Source organism: Dama dama, chromosome 25 (assembly GCF_033118175.1).
Source record: "Dama dama isolate Ldn47 chromosome 25, ASM3311817v1, whole genome shotgun sequence".
Classification (NCBI taxonomy): domain Eukaryota; kingdom Metazoa; phylum Chordata; class Mammalia; order Artiodactyla; family Cervidae; genus Dama; species Dama dama.
In genome coordinates, this window is record NC_083705.1 from 45728480 (window position 1) to 45744591 (window position 16112).

Genomic DNA, 16112 nt, shown 5'->3' on the forward strand with positions numbered 1-16112 from the left:
AGAATAATATACAAAGGTTCAAGGCATAACAAAAACACATGACATATTTGTGGACCAAAGTAGCTTATGTTAGAGCTACAGACTAGTAGAAAATATGACTGGAAAGGGTGGATGAGGGTCACAAGGGAAGCATTTTGTAATAGAAGCCTTGAGAAAGAGAAACTGGAATACCTAAAGCTTTTTAAGCTGATGGGGGAAACCACACCTAAAGATGTGGGTGTAGAGTTCTATATGCCTATGAAGAAGTTCAGACAAGGGGCTTAATGCAGGACTTATCAGAATATGCAGCCATTCATTAATTCAGAAAACATTTACTGAAAGCTAAACATGTGCCAGGCCCATGATAGCCCTGGGGATGCAAAGAAAAATAACTCAGTACAACTACAAAATCCTCTGAAGGTACAACGTGCAACTGAAAGAGATACAAACAAAGAAACTGACAACAAAGTGACCGATGTTATAACAAGTAACTGTACAAGACAAGTTTTAAACTTTCATGAAGGGATAATAAGCAATGACACCAAAAATGGATTGGAAACCTGGTTACATGGAGATCATCACAAATCAATCTGTGCACATGAGAACTCATGAGAAAGCAAAAAAGAGAAAAGAAGGGCATGTACACTGACTTACTTACCCTGGAAATCTTATACCTTAGAGGCTGATCCTTGCTTCTATTGGAAGGGAGGAGATTTAGGTAGAAGCAGAGTGGGCACAGGGCTAGAAGATCAAGCAGAGGAGGCAGCTTGGGCTAAGCAGAGAAGGACAGTGTATACCCTGCTCTTGAGGAAGAGATGTGAGACATGGGGAGTAGGATATGCATTAGAATGTTACCTAGTATCCTAGAAGCTTAAGAAATTGTCAGGAATTAGCAAAAGAGGATAACTTGGTATAAAAATATATTTACAATCCATGGCTTCTCTTGAATTATACTATTATTACCTGCACAACTAGCATAATCTGGATTGTGAAAGAATAACTCACTTTTAGAATGGAGGTACTAGACTTCTTTTCCTTGAACTCTTGCAATGTAGGTAATGCTCAATGGAGATATACCATCCAAAGGAACCAAAAACTAAGAAATACTTGAGTGGGAAATATCAGGTTAAACCACTATGGATATTGAGCAGGATGTCATGAATGGCAGAGTAAGGACCTCCAAAAATCTATTCCTCCAAAAAGACAATAATGAAACTGACAAAATTTATAAAAATTAACTTCTTTGTAACTCTAGTGATTAGCCAAAGGCTTGTAACAATATAAATAAAATGTATTCAAGAAAAAAATCCTTAATCTCAGTAAGAACAGAGAGCTTTTAGTCATTTTAACTTGCCCTATTCCCATTTCCTTCTTCCCAGCTCTTGAAAATCAGGAGCCTTGCAGTAAAAATCAGCAGCCTAACAGCCATCTGAGAGGACAGACAGGTTTGGAACTCCTCAAGAAGTCCTATCCTCAGAACACTGTCATTATTTAACATAATTTAGAGCTCAATCACTGCTTTAGGTAGCTGTGATCTTAAACAGTTGCCACTGATGACTTTTTACTAATACCCTGGGAATAGGGTTTTCAAAATGGCAACCTGCTCCAGTATTCTTGCCTGGAGAATCCCATGGACAGAGGAACCTGGCAGACAGTCCATGGGCTCGCAAAGAGTCGGATACAACCTAGTGACTGAACCACCACCACCATCTAAGGCAGTAATACCACTGGTGCAAGCAAGAGCTGCCCAAAAACTTAAAAGGGATATAAGAATGAAATATCAAAAAAAAAAAAAAAAAGAATGAAATATCCACTGGGAACTTTGGGAAGCTCTGATGCATTCCTGGGGATCGAGAGGACCATATGCATGTGTAGGAATGTTTGGATACCCAGGAAAGACAGGAGGAGGCCCATATCTCTCACTTTTGGCTGACCTTAAGCTCCGTACAAGCAGGAAGTAGAGGCTAAGGAAGAGTTGTAAACTGTGAAAGCACTGAAGATATACCTCAACAAACTCAGCATCTCAGCCAAGGAAGATTTATCAGTTCAAGATATTTTAAAATATCTCCATTTATTTGCTGGGCTCTGTTCACTAAGCTAACCAAGCAGAGTCTTCAGGTGCTATACACAACAGGGAATACAGATTTTCCAAAATTAGTCCAAGAGAGTCATTAAACAGACAAAAAGTAGCAGCAGAGCAACAACAAACAGGAACAACAACAAAGCCTGGGAAGGTGGAACAATCTGAGTTACCTCATTGTATTATTCTAGATGTCTGTTTTCAACAATTATGAGACACATAGAGAAATAGGAAATACTGTCCCTACCTAGGGGGAAAAGGTCAGTAGAAATTCTCTGAGGAAGCCCAGATGTTTAATTTATTAGACAAAGACCTTAAGTTGGCTATTGTAAGTGTTAAAAACTAAAATAATTAATTTTTTTTAAAGTATAAAAGAAAGTATGAGAACAACATCTCAACAAAAATAGAATATCAATAAGGAGATAGAAATTATAAAAATAACCAAGTGGAATTCTAAAATTAAAAAGTATAATAACTGAGATGTAAAAAGTCACTAAAACAGCTCAATAGGACATTTGAGTTGGCAGAAGAAAGAAGCAGTAAACTCAAAGATATATCAATTGAAACTACTCACAGGGGTAACAAAAAGGGAAAAAGAATGAAGAAAAATGAACAGACTCCCAAAACACATAAACTCATTCTACTCATGAGAGAAAATTTCAGACTAATTCCAACTGAGGAACAGTATCAAAATACTTGACCAGTTTTTAATTTTTTTAAACTGTAAAGATTATCAAAAAAAGGAAAGTCTGAGAAAATGATATCCTGATAAGATATTGGAACAAAAAAGACATTAGATAAGAATTATAACAAATCTTTGGTACAAAATGTACCATACCAATGTAAGATGACAACAGTAGGGAAAACTGGATGTGAACAGCATGGAAACTCTGTACTATCTTTGCAACTTTTCTGTAAACCTAAAATTGTTCTAAAATAAAAAGTTTAGTTTTAAAAATCAACAAAGTTCCTGAGACCTGTGGGATACTGTCAAGTACACCAACACACACGTAATAGGAGTCCCAAAAAGAGAAGAGAGATGAAAAGAAATGGGGAGAAAGAACTTTTGGAGAAATGAGGAGCAAAAGTTTCCCAAATCTGATTAAACGCAGGAGTGTAGGATTACGGAAGACATTAAAATGCAGCCCATCTAGAGATGAGGTCTTGCAACAGCCTGTCACTTTCTCTCCTTTGTACTCCTGGGAAAATGACGTATGTATATGTGAGGAAGCAGCAATTTTCATATCGATGGTGCGTTTGCCTGGTTTAGGTTTGGAAGGAATCTTGTGATAAATGATTCTTTAATGTTAACTTTGGAAGCTAAATACATCCAAAGGCCAAAGGAATTGACCTTTTTAAAAATAAAGAATAATCTCACTAACCTGCTTTCTGAAAAGTCTGCAAAATCATCCTGAAGTGCAAACTTGTGCAAAACTTCTCCAATTAGATAGCCACTGGAAAATGCCTTTGCAAATGACTTGGGACCTGAATTTTAAAACACAAAGATAAAAAAGTAAATATAATGCTTTACACAGAGCTTGTATATTTCAGTATGTACATACAGAATAAAATCCCATAATTTAACCTGAACTCAGAATGCCATCAAAATATTTCTAAATATATATCTTTTAATAATCAGATGAAAATACTGAATTTTAACAGTAGGTATCTTATAAGTATCCCTGAATAAATGTGGATCAGTACTTGATAACATATGATATTTGGAAAGAAAAGACAACTTTTGATCAAACCAAACAAAACACAACCAACAAAATATATAACCTTAGATCTAAAAACAAATCTTCAGTATATTTTATAAAATTATACTCTAATACTTCATTATCAATACAACCTGTGGATGATTTCATATTCTTGACCAAGTGAGGTACAATCCAACTTCTTTAAACCTCAACTTAATTTTAACTTTTATGCAATGGAAATTTTACAAAAATCATCTGCACCTTCTTAAATAAAGCCTACTGAACATAATCAAGATTTTCCTTGGGCTTCCCTGGTGCCTCAGGGTAAAGAATCCACCAGCCAATGCAGGAGACACGGATTCGATCCCTAATCCAGGAAGCCCACATATCTCAGAGCAACTAAGCCCATAAGCCACAAGTACTGAGCTCATGCTCCAGAGCCTGGGAGCTGCAACTACTGAGCCCATGGGCCTCAACTACTGAAGCCTGTGTGTCCTAGAGCCTGTATTCTGCAATAAGAGAAGCCACTGCAATGAGATGCCTGCATACCACAACTAGAGTAGCCCCAGCTCACCACAGCCAGAGAAAAGCCTGTGAAGCAATGAAGATCCAGTATAGCCCAAATTAAATAAAGAAAAAAATTTTGAAAACTATATTATAAAGATTTACGTTGGTGGTTCTGTGGTTTACTCCAGTGTAGTTGGTGTCTGGTACAATGATGGAGATGGCCCAGAGGAAGACAGGTTTTGGAGCTAGAGGTATCTATGCTGAAATCTTGTCTCTGCCTTTTACTAGCTGTGCAACCTCTGACAAGCTGCTTAACCTTCCTGAATTTCTGCCCCATCCTATCTATATCTATCTTGGTGAGTTATTTTAAAGATTAGAGGCAATATATGAGAATTTCTTGGTACTATGCCTGCCACAAAGTATGATGAGTGCAGGGGAAAAAATTAAGTGTAAAATAGAATTTTCTTTCTTTATAAATGTCCTTAGTTTGGGGTCATTTATATTTTTCTTATGAAGGATATAGGTTTACATGGTATTCAAGAATGATATTCGAAGTTGATACATAATACATTATCATAAGACTAAGTCATCATCTCTCAAAGGATTTCAAAATCCTCCAAAAATCTTCAGTGTGTTTCTATCACAGTTCTGTAGGAAACTGCAATACTAAATATCTATAAAATGTTATATATTATCACAGTACCACCTTAGAAGGAAAGTTATGACCAACCTAGATAGCATATTAAAAAGCAGGACGTTACTTTGCCAACAAAGGTCCATCTAGTCAAGGCTATGGTTTTTCCAGCGGTCATGTATGGATGTGAGAGTTGGACTGTGAAGAAAGCTGAGTGCTGAAGAATTGATGCTTTTGAACTGTGGTGTTGGAGAAGACTCTTGAGAGTCCCTTGGACTGCAAGGAGATCCAACCAGTCCATCCTAAAGGAGATCAGTCCTGGGTGTTCATTGGAAGGACTGATGCTGAAGCTGAAACTCCAATACATTGGCCACCTCATGCAAAGATCTGACTCACTGGAAAAGACCCTGATGCTGGGAAAGACTGAGGGCAGGAGGAGAAGGGGATGATGGAGGATGAGATGGCTGTATGGCATCACCGACTCGATGGACATGAGTTTGGGTAAACTCCGAGTTGGTGATGGACAGGAGGCCTGGCGTGCTGCGATTCACGGGGTCGCAAACAGTTGGACACGACTGAGCGACTGAACTGAACTGAACTATCACAGCATCACAAACTTGTTCATACAGAATTATCATCTTTTATCTATTTGATTATTAACAAGGTGGCTAACTGCAAATGACGTGAGAATGATTTCACAATTCGTAGAGCTGGTGCTTGGTGTGTAATTGCAGGGAGGTGAGGGGAGACCTTACTCAGAAGACTTTACATCATCATAAGGCTCCTGCATATCTGACACCAGCCCACAATTCTGCCCAAAGCTTCCCTAGTATCTGCTCTCAGAGTATTTTATACTTTAATAATATCCCAGTTCTTAGGTTAAATCAATATAAAGTAGCTTAAAAAGATGTCAACAATCCTCATTGATTCTGTTTACTCAGGTTGAGCCCCTAAACTATCTAGCACTAGAATCTATCGACTCTGCCTTCCAGCATCATGGGGCTTTCCTAGTAGCTCAGTTGGTAAAGAATCTGCCTGCAATGCAGGAGACTCAGGTTCGATCCCTGGGTCAGGAAGATTCCCTGGAGAAGGGAATGGCAACCCACTCCAGTACTCTTGCCTGGAGAATTCCATGGACACAGGACCTGGCTGGCTACTGTCCATGGGATCGCAGAGAGTCAGACACGACTGTGCAACTAATATTCCTTTCCTTTTCCAGCATCATACACCAGTGGTCTTTGCAGCAACTGAAATCCAAAGAGCTCCTTCTGCCCCTAAAGGCAGAGGTGCGCCTTGTCCTCCCGCTGAATCACTGTTGCTTTCTCCTTCCCTCAGGACCCACCACTGCTGACCTCCAAAGCTGTGCGCTGCATTTCAGCTGCCACCACTGTCCTTGCTGTGCCATCTGGGCTGCTCTGGCTGTGCCTTGCACCTCTTCTGTCTGTTGCTTTCTCTGTTTGGCTTCTTTCCCTTTTTTCTCCCCCTAGCCTGTCCCTATTCTTGGTTTTCTGAAGTGCCATTGGACATACAGTCATTGTCAGACTACAGAGTCCTACTAAAAATCTAAAGACTATTACTTTGCATTCAGGAGCTGCTGCTATATCTGGTGATCTCATTCTCCCACTCTCTCTGGATTTTGCATTTTTGCCTGTTGTTCCTGTTGACCAAAGACCTGAAAGCTAACCTATGAATAACTGGGGAATAACTGTATCCTAGTCCATCACATCCAACTTATCAGGTAAATGGTCTGTAGCAAACTCATAGCTACAAAAAGGTCAGGAGAAAAATAAAATCATAATCTACTTCCTTTGAAATGGCAGGACTTCTTAATAAGACAATTCTGATATGGATAAAATAGAGGCATTTTGGCTACAAAGGTCAAAGAAGAATAGCAAACACACTATTTCACTGTTAAGTAGGTTACTATAAATAAGTTTGAAAACATGTTTGCAGCTCTGTGTGCATTAGACACTTAAAGTTTTTCTTTTATTTATTTATTTTTTTCCTGTGCTACAGGGACACAGAAGAAAACAATCAGAGGAAAGCTATAGGAAGCAGAAAAAACAACAAAGGGAAAACACATAGGAAAAAAATGGAGAGAAAAAAGAATACGTGCAAGAAATTAGATGAAGAAAAAGCAGATAATTCAGGAATATGTAGAATAAAAAGTATGAGAAGGAAGATAAGAAGCCAGAGAGAGAAAGAGAAATGGAGAGAGGTGAAGGGAGAAAAACAGTAAGGAAAAAAAGAAAACACAAAGGAAAGATTTTTTTATTTTTGGTTTATCAAATTTCCCTTCCCAGTAAATGTTTCAGAATACCACAGTTAATGATGGCCACCTCTGTAAGTTAATTTGCACTCATGACTGGAATTACCTAGGGGAAAGAAAAGGTGGATTGACTCCAGGATAAAGAACAATGAAGAATGTGAGAAAGAAATGAACCATAGGAGCTCAGTAACAATCTTCTCCCTGAGATTGGAAATGATCTACATGTGGAAAAATGTTGTTCCATAATAACTCAGCCACACCTCCAGTCTTCCAAGCCACAGGTCTGATCCCATTCACTAAAGCTTTCAAGTGCAGAAAGCTTTAATGTGAGCTTTTGTGAATTATCTGGGACGGAGGACAAAGGATCTATGTGCTTTTCACTTGAGCCAGCTGGAGAAAAGACAAAAGAAGATAAGCCTTCTACATTCCAGATGGCAATGCAGTCAGCACAGGCTCTGAAGAGAGAAATATTCTCTGGTTTGACTCTTGGACCATTTATAAGACCCTGTACTTTGGATAGTTACACAGCCCCAGTTTCTTCTCTTTAAAAGAGGGACAGTGATGGGTTCTACTTCCTGACAGCTGGTTTAATTAAATGAGATAATTGATTAAATGAGATAATGTAAAGTGCTTAGCATAATTCCCGGCCTATAGTAAGTGCTCAGTGATCACTTTTACTATTACTGAAAGTTTCAGTTGCTCAGTCACGTCCAATTCTTTGCGACCCAATGGACTGTAGCCCACTAGGGTCCTCTGTTCATGGAATTCTCCAGGCAAGAACACTTGAGTAGGTAGCCATTCCTTTCTCTAAGGGATCTTCCCAACCCAGGGATCAAACCTGGGTTTCTTGTAGTGGAGGCAGATTCTTTACCATCTGAGCCACCAGGTACTGCTTCCTAATTTAAGACAACATGTTACACCAATTACACAATTCATAAGCTCAGTAATAGATCCTCAGTGACTATAGTACGGGACTTCCCAGGTGGTGCTAGTGTTAAAGAACCCGCCTGTCAATAAAGGAGATGCCACGGCCAAGGGTTTAAAGCCTGGCTCAGAAAGATCCCCTGGAGGAGGGCATGGCAACCCACTCCAGTATTCTTGCCTGGAAAATCCCACAGACAGAGGAGACTGGTGGCCTATGGTCCATAGGGTCACAAAGAGTTGGACACGACTGAAGTGACTTAGCACGCACACATGCAATGAAGATAGTACAAAGATCTTTATTTAAAGATAACTTAAAACTTAGATAGCAAATATTTGAACCTGTCCTTAAAGTCAGATACAGACCTACTCTTGGGTCCAGATAAGCTATAACACTCTCCCTGGTCTGGGGAAGCACATATAATCAAATGTAGTTGATTTTACAGCAAACCACTTGAGGAAAAGAAATAATGACTGAACACAGCCTCACAGCATTTGTGGTCAAGTTTTGCTACCAAATAACTAAAGAGATTTGGGGATGTGGGGATCATAGATAAGGGCCTATAGACCTATACATTCTATGTTAACTGGCCTTTGTTCCTCCTTTACTAGAAGAGTAAAGACCTAGCTCAGGTTATCAACAACATTTAAAAAACCAAGTAAATTTGCTTTCATTTGAGACACAGAAAAGCTGCTGCTGGTGGCTGGGCACTGGCCTGACCCCATTAGGCCCCGGTGTTCCTAGAAGCTGGCTCAGCACTCATGGCTAGACTTTGGCCTTCTCCTGCTGACCATAATCAATTTCACAGCACACCAAGACCAGACAAGGTTACTCAGTGACCCTGATGGACTAAGACAAAAACAAAATCCCTCTATAAACATGTCTGAACTCGGAGTGAAATAGTATTGCCCAAAACACAAAAAATGACCAAATATCACCCCCCTATTCTGACTGATGTGAGTGGTTGCTACTGTTTTTCCCTCCTTGCTTTGTTATCCCCATTTCCATTACCAGAATAGGTTATGCTGGTGTCCTTTTCTGCATGATGAATTGGTACTGTGGCTTATAAAGTCATCAGAATGTAATGTCTGTTAGCATGTGACAATCCCTAAGAAACTGCTTAAAGTAATAAAGCAGAACTTCTGAAATCACAAAAGTGAGGATCAAAGTACCTAGGATGACCTTCCCGAGATGAACAAATCCATTAGGTTCAACTAAAAACAATACTTTACCCTACTTTTGCCTCACTCATGCATCCTCATATAATAAATATTTACTAGGTGCCTATTATGTGGCAGGCATCATAACAGGTATTCTTCTAAAGTGAGAGACACAAAAGTTGTTGAAATAATATTATCTAGACCTAGATACATGATAGGCACTGTGGTAGATATTTCCCATTTGCAATATCATTTGACACTTCCCAAATATACAGTAATTATTATTATTACCTCTCAGGGTATAAAATTGTGACTAAAGATTACTGTTTCTAGTTCAGATACTAGAAAATCAGGACTTTAGAGATACTAAATTTTTCAACTCAGTTTTCTATTTATTGATTCTTTGTTACTTGTGATAACGATGTCTGAGACTATTCAAACAAAAATACCCGTAATAAGGTATATACAATTTTCACTATGACCCCACCCAGAATCCAAAAGAATATGGACTGCTTATATATCAATTTGTACAAAGAATCTGATGTATACAATACATGGAATTTGAATGCTCTACATTTGTGGAGACTGTTTCATTATGACATTCTGATGCCAACTTCCTCTTACAGTGAATTCATAAGCATTTTGCAAAACAGAGGCAATGGTTAGGTTTGAAAATAACTGAGAGTCTGTAAAGACTTTTACAGCAAATCTCTTAGTAACATTATTCTATATTACTTATTTTAATTACAAAAATAATTGCTTGAATTATTTTCTATTGAATAACTTTTAGTATTTTAAGACATTTCATTAACATACATCTAAGCATTATTTTCCAGGACAAATGGTCTAGTTAAACTTAACTCACTGGAGATCCTTAGCTTTAGTAACATAGAGCTGAATCTTCATATGTTGAGACTATTCAAACCTCTGGTGACTCCCAGAAACCTCATTAAGTGGAGGGAGACTGTTCTTAACTGAGGATCATTGGAATTCATTTTCTTTACTGCTGATATTCAGGGTAGTCCAGGCAACACAAAATTCAATATGAGATGCTTTATCCAAATTGATTTCTACCTTTCAGAATAATCCAGAAATCAATCAGCTTTACCTGCCTCTCTAATGACTAAACCATTATTGAGTCTCACCGAGGCAACAATGCATTCACTTGGCATTCTCATTCTGTTTGCTTTGTCTCAGGAAGCAACAGGTGGACTGAACTATTTCTAAACAAATACTAATAACTCCACCATTGCCATTTAACCATTTAACCATCTGGTTGAATTTCTGTACTTCTTGTGACTTCAACTGAACAATAATCCTCCTTAAAAGGAGCTCAAATGAATATCTTTGGGAGGGTTCATTTTTAAATAGTAAATTCCCTAAGCACAAAATCGAATGTATAATACATCCTAAGAGCCCTAGTCAAAGATCTAGATCTAAAAAAAAAAAAAAAAAAGATCTAGATCTAAATTCTAGTTCTAGGACTTATTAGATGGGTGACTTAGAACAAATTATCAAGCCTTCTCAGCCTCTTTTACACATGTGTTCAATGGAGGCAATGCCTCTTAGGACTTTTTAAAATCTCAAATATGAAAACCTATGTAAAAGGCTTAGCACAGGGTCTGGCATAAGAATTTAAGTGCTCAACAAAGATTAACTTTTATTATTATTATTATTATTCCATGTATAGACTTCATTTGAGAAAATAACTCTTATGTACTCCCCTGTCCCAGCAATACTTCAAGATGCTTACTATATTTCAACTAAAGTGTTAAGCCTCTTTTTCTCCTATATTGTCATGTGACATTTGATCTTCTTTTTTTGACTTTGCATTTGTAAAGCTATACTGAATTTTACTTTCAAATTATGAAGGCAATACAAGCAAAACATCAAATAACACAGATGTATAAAGAAAAGCTAGCAATAATCTCCTTTCCCAGGGTAAGCAATACCAATACACTGGCTTATATGCTTCCACACCTCTCTCTCACACAAACCACAAGATTAAGAGTCATGTGTATGTCAACAGTCCAGTATATGCCTCTCCACACTTTTCTTTCACACATCCTCATGCAAAATGATATTATATTGGTTCCAGTAAGTTTTAATTTTGTTTTTCACTTGACAAAATTACATAAGCACATTTTAGGTCAAAAGTGAGAGTAACTAACTCATTTGTTCTAACAACTGCATGATAATCCATAGCATAAGTACAGCATCATTTACCCAAGTATTCTATTATTGAAGCAAATTCACATTGTCTCCATTTTTTTTTCTTTTTGCCCCTACAATCCATGTGGCAATAAACATCTTTGTTCAAATGTCCTTACACATTGGTGATTTTATTTTTGTATGACAGTTTCTAAAAAGTAAGATTTAGCATTTACTGTGTGTCAGGGACTGTTTTAAATGCTTTGCATTTATTATGTCATTTAATCATAACACTACTTGATGAAGTATTATTATTACCCCTATTTTGAGTATTATAAAATTTAGGTAAATAAATTGCTCACAAGCACTAGCTAGTAAGTGTGAATAAGTGATTTTAACCTAAACAGTCTGGCCTCGAAATCCTTGCACTTAACAGGATGCTTATCCAGAAATTGCCCAGTTATTTTCCCCAGAAGTTGCATCCACTTATGGTGCCTCCAAGAGAGTTCCTATAAACTGTTTTAAGTCTTCCATTGTATTGGTACCACAGAATGGCTTATCTAATGACAGAAATCAACTGGCAGCATGCTTCTTAGGCACACAGATCCTATCTTGTCTGTTTCCAAACACCGTTGAGTGTGTTCCCTATAATCTGAAAAGGCTCTTACAACATGGATTTAGGTAATCTCAGGAATTGTCTCTCTCTCCTTTGACTCCTCTTAGCAGTTAGGATCAAGAAATGAATATGTATTGCTAGTGAATGGGATGCAGAATATATTAGCTGTCTCTGCTAACAGCTTCCAGCTTTACACTTGGGGAAAGCAGACATTGGAAATTTTCCATTTATAGTTTATGTTATTTAAATTCTTTAAAAATCTTTAGTCTTGGGACTTCCCTGGTGGTCCAGTGGTAAAAACTCAGCACCTCTACCGCAGGGGGTAGGGGTTCAATCCCTGGTCAAAAAACTCAGTTCCTGCATGCCTCTAGGTGGGGCCAAAAAATAAATAAAATCTCCAGTCTTTTAACCTTCAGGGAATGAAGTAATTCTTCCTCCTCCTTTCAAAACCAAAACTCCCCAAACTGATTACAATTAGAATGGCATATTACTGTTTTTAGATTTCTTGTAAATTTTATTTACTTTTCTCAAAATTGTTTGAATATGCAACAGAGTCTTGTGGACTTGAGCAAAGAATATGGCTTTTATTAATCAAGTAAATGAACCAAAGTAAACTCAGCAATCTGTAACTGCTTTTCTTCAGAAGAGTATACCTTAAGGCCATGATACTACATTTTGGCTCCTATGGTGAGAAAGAATTAAGAAAAGAAAAATGCTAATACCATCCTGAGACAAGCATCATATTTTAGATAAGGAACAGTCAGAGAGACACATGGGATGATCATGGAGTCCTGGGAAAAAACTTACTGTGTGTGGGTGGCAGTTTGGCAAAGAAAAAGTCTCGGTTTAATGCCTCAAGAAAGACAACTAGAGTGAGTGAGTGATAGTCACTGAGTTAGTGTCCGACTCTGAGACCCCCTGGACTGCAGCCCACCAGGCTCCTCTGTTCATGGAATTCTCCAAGCAAGAAAACTGGACTGGGTTGCCATTTCCTTCTCCAAAGGCTACTGCAAATGCTCCAAATTTAAAGATCTTAACGTTGGTAACAAACACTTCGCAGCTGCAGAGACACTACTGGTTGAGCAAATACTGTGGATGACTTAAGATTGAGTTGGCATTATTGCCACTCTGGAAGCAAGTTGCCATTATGCAAGAATGCTTCTGGGAAAAACAGATTGAAATGATTTGGCCTGAAAACCTCCTGCTTTGAGCAAAACCATACCAGTTGGAAAATGAACTCTTGTTTAGGAAACAACAAAAAGAAGTTGAATGGGGTATAGTGCTATTCTGGAATTACTTGGTTGTTACAAAAGTTGTCAGCATGTAAAACTGCGTCTGGGGTTGTGGGATTTAGGAAATTTGGATGACAACTTTATGGCTGGGATAGTCAGGTTAGTGAAGAAGTCAGCTTTGGGAAAAGTGAAAAGTGGTCAGAAGTAGCAAATGTGTACATATCGAGTTAAAACTGCTGACATTTGTAATAGTTAATATATTCTGCATTAACTCATTTCACACACAGCCCTTTATACTGGAGGGAACACACTGCGAGAAGGAGAAGGTATTGTAACTTGTCCAGGGGCACACAACTAGTAGTGCGGTAGCTGACTTTCAGGATTCACATTTCGCTGGTTTCCCAGCACACCACGCTTCTGAGAGTGTGAAAGGAGCAAAGTCAGGGCTAGACTGAAGAGTCCAGAAAGTTCTTCTCTCCATCGGAGCAAGGGCGCCCTCCCTAAAGCCATGGTAGGACAGAACCCACGGGGCTGGGACCACCGTGATGATGGGTAACTCAGAGCCGAGCGGCAGAGTGGAGAAGCGAGGCTCCGCGGTGGCTGAGGTGAGCCAGAGCCGGCAGCTAGCCTGCCCCGGCAGACTCCATCAGCTCACCGCGCCCCAGGCTCCGCTCCCCGTTCGCCCCCGGGCCGCTCGCCCCAGGCTGTGTCACTCACTCACGGTCTGGGACACCTTCAGTTCCTGGTTGAGCCACTGGCACAGGATCTCCGACATGGTTCGGCCTGTGCCTCCCACCGCACGCAGGTGCCAGGAACACGCGGGAAACCTAGCCCGCCTGCCTGCCTGCGTCCTCTTGTTGCCAAGGGCGACCCGTTGCTAAGGAAGCGTATTCAGGCCGGAGCTGGGAGAAGAGGGGTGCCAGAGCGCAGCCCAGGAGGACAGAAAATCGTGGCCTGCCCCCTGCTGGTAGGTAAGACCGGGATGTGCGCAGGCGCGGTGGGCTTGGGAGCGCTGGGGGAAGGCGATGGAGCGCTATTAACACAACAGCCAGGAGAGGCTTGCAGGGTTGGTGTGTGGAGAAGAGGCAAGGGAGCCCTTCGAAAGAGAGAATCTTGATTGAAGGGGATTTTTTTTCTTCCTGTTTACCTCCTAAAGAAACTTATGGGAGCCCCTGCTCCAATGACCTCAGTTTTGTCTTTAACTTACGAATTGCCGGTTTTAATTGCTGTATTATATGGGCTACCCAAGCAGGGACTGAATAGGTCTTATACAATTTTTAGTCCCAGAACTGGTAGAGGTCCTGACCTGTAGCAAGCTTTCAATAATTTTTGTTGGTGGTGGTGACAGAACTAACATTTAGGGTAATTCATATCTTTATATTGTTTTGAGAGGTATTTAATGAATTTCCTTTCTGGTCATTTTTTTCCTTCCAGGTATTATTTTAAATTGTATTTTGGGAAATACTCTCACCTTGACCAAACCTGAGTCAGACTCCTCTGAGCCCTCTTCTCCCTGAAGTCCTACCTTGAACTCTGTCCTTTGCTCCTTTGTCGAGTTTTGGCAAAAATTCTGCTGGGTGAGTTTAGTGAAAATCCACCACCCTCCATATCTGATCTAGTTCCCTGTCCCTGACCCTTGATAGCTGATCATTCTGGCCTGTTTTCTGCAAATGTCCTGTCTAGTCAGTTTAGTCTTTAACTCTGATGTTTCCTCTTAGTAGTTTTCCATCCAAAGACCTCAAATGCACTCCCTGGCTGTAAATCCCCACTTTTCCTTATTATATTCAGAACTGAGCCCTATCTTTATCCACTATTGCAAAACCCCATTGCAGTAGTCCCTTCAATAAAGTCTTATGGTCTTTAACAACAGCAAGAAAAATTCTCCTTTAATAATTTCTAAAGGTTTAGATGGAATAATGGAAAAATTATTTGCATATATAATGTACTTAGTCACTCAGTTGAGTCTGACTCTTTGCGACCCCATGGACTGTAGCCCACCAAGCTCCTCTGTCCATGGGGATTACTCCAGGCAAGGATACTGGAGTGGGTTGCCATGCCTTCCTCCAGGGGATCTTGCCAACCCAGGGATTGAACCCAGGTCTCCTGCATTGCAGGCGGATTCTTTACTGTCTGAGTTACCAGGACAATATATATATGTGTGTACATATGTGTGTGTCACAAATATAAGTAATTTCTCCCCCAAAGCTTGAATTCATCAAATTCTTTTAAACTGTAAGAATGATGACAGTAATGTCCTAATAGGTGAAATTTCTCTTAAAATTAATCTGCAATTGATCTGTGTGTCCTGATTGGATAAATGTTTAGTACCTATACCCCATGGAATATTACTCAGCCATTAAAAAGAATTCATTTGAATCAGTTCTAATGAGGTGGATGAAACTGAAGCCCATTATACAGAGTGAAGTAAGCCAGAAAGATAAAGACCAATACAGTATACTAACGCATATATATGGAATTTAGAAAGATGGTAATGATAACCCTATATGCAAAACAGAAAAAGAGACACAGATGTACAGAACAGACTTTTGGACTCTGTGGGAGAAGGTGAGGGTGGGATGTTTTGAGAGAACAGCATCAAAACATGTATATTATTAAGGGTGAAACAGATCACCAGCCCAGGTTGGATGCATGAGACAAGTGCTCGGGCCTGGTGCACTGGGAAGACCCAGAGGGATGGGGTGGGGAGGGAGGTGGTAGGGGGACTCGGGATGGGGAATACATGTAAATCCATGGCTGATTCATGTCAATATATGGCAAAAACCACTACAATATTGTAAAGTAATTAGCCTCCAACTAATAAAAATAAATGGGAAAAAAAAAGTTTAGTACCATTTCACTGCT

The 16112-nt window shown here is 39.4% G+C and overlaps 1 protein-coding gene across 1 annotated transcript in view; it reads right to left on the reverse strand.

The window, feature by feature from the left end:
• Nucleotides 1–14139, reverse strand: part of LOC133046424 (sperm flagellar protein 2-like) — a 189072-nt gene extending 174933 nt beyond the window's left edge. Inside the window, exons 1-2 of the mRNA XM_061129237.1 lie at nt 13968–14139; nt 3442–3544 (exon numbers count right to left, since the gene is read on the reverse strand). Coding sequence (XP_060985220.1) covers nt 3442–3544; nt 13968–14025 — 161 coding nt within the window. The 5' untranslated portion in view covers nt 14026–14139. The remainder of the gene's footprint in view (nt 1–3441; nt 3545–13967) is intronic.
• Between the last annotated feature and the right edge of the window lie 1973 nt (nt 14140–16112).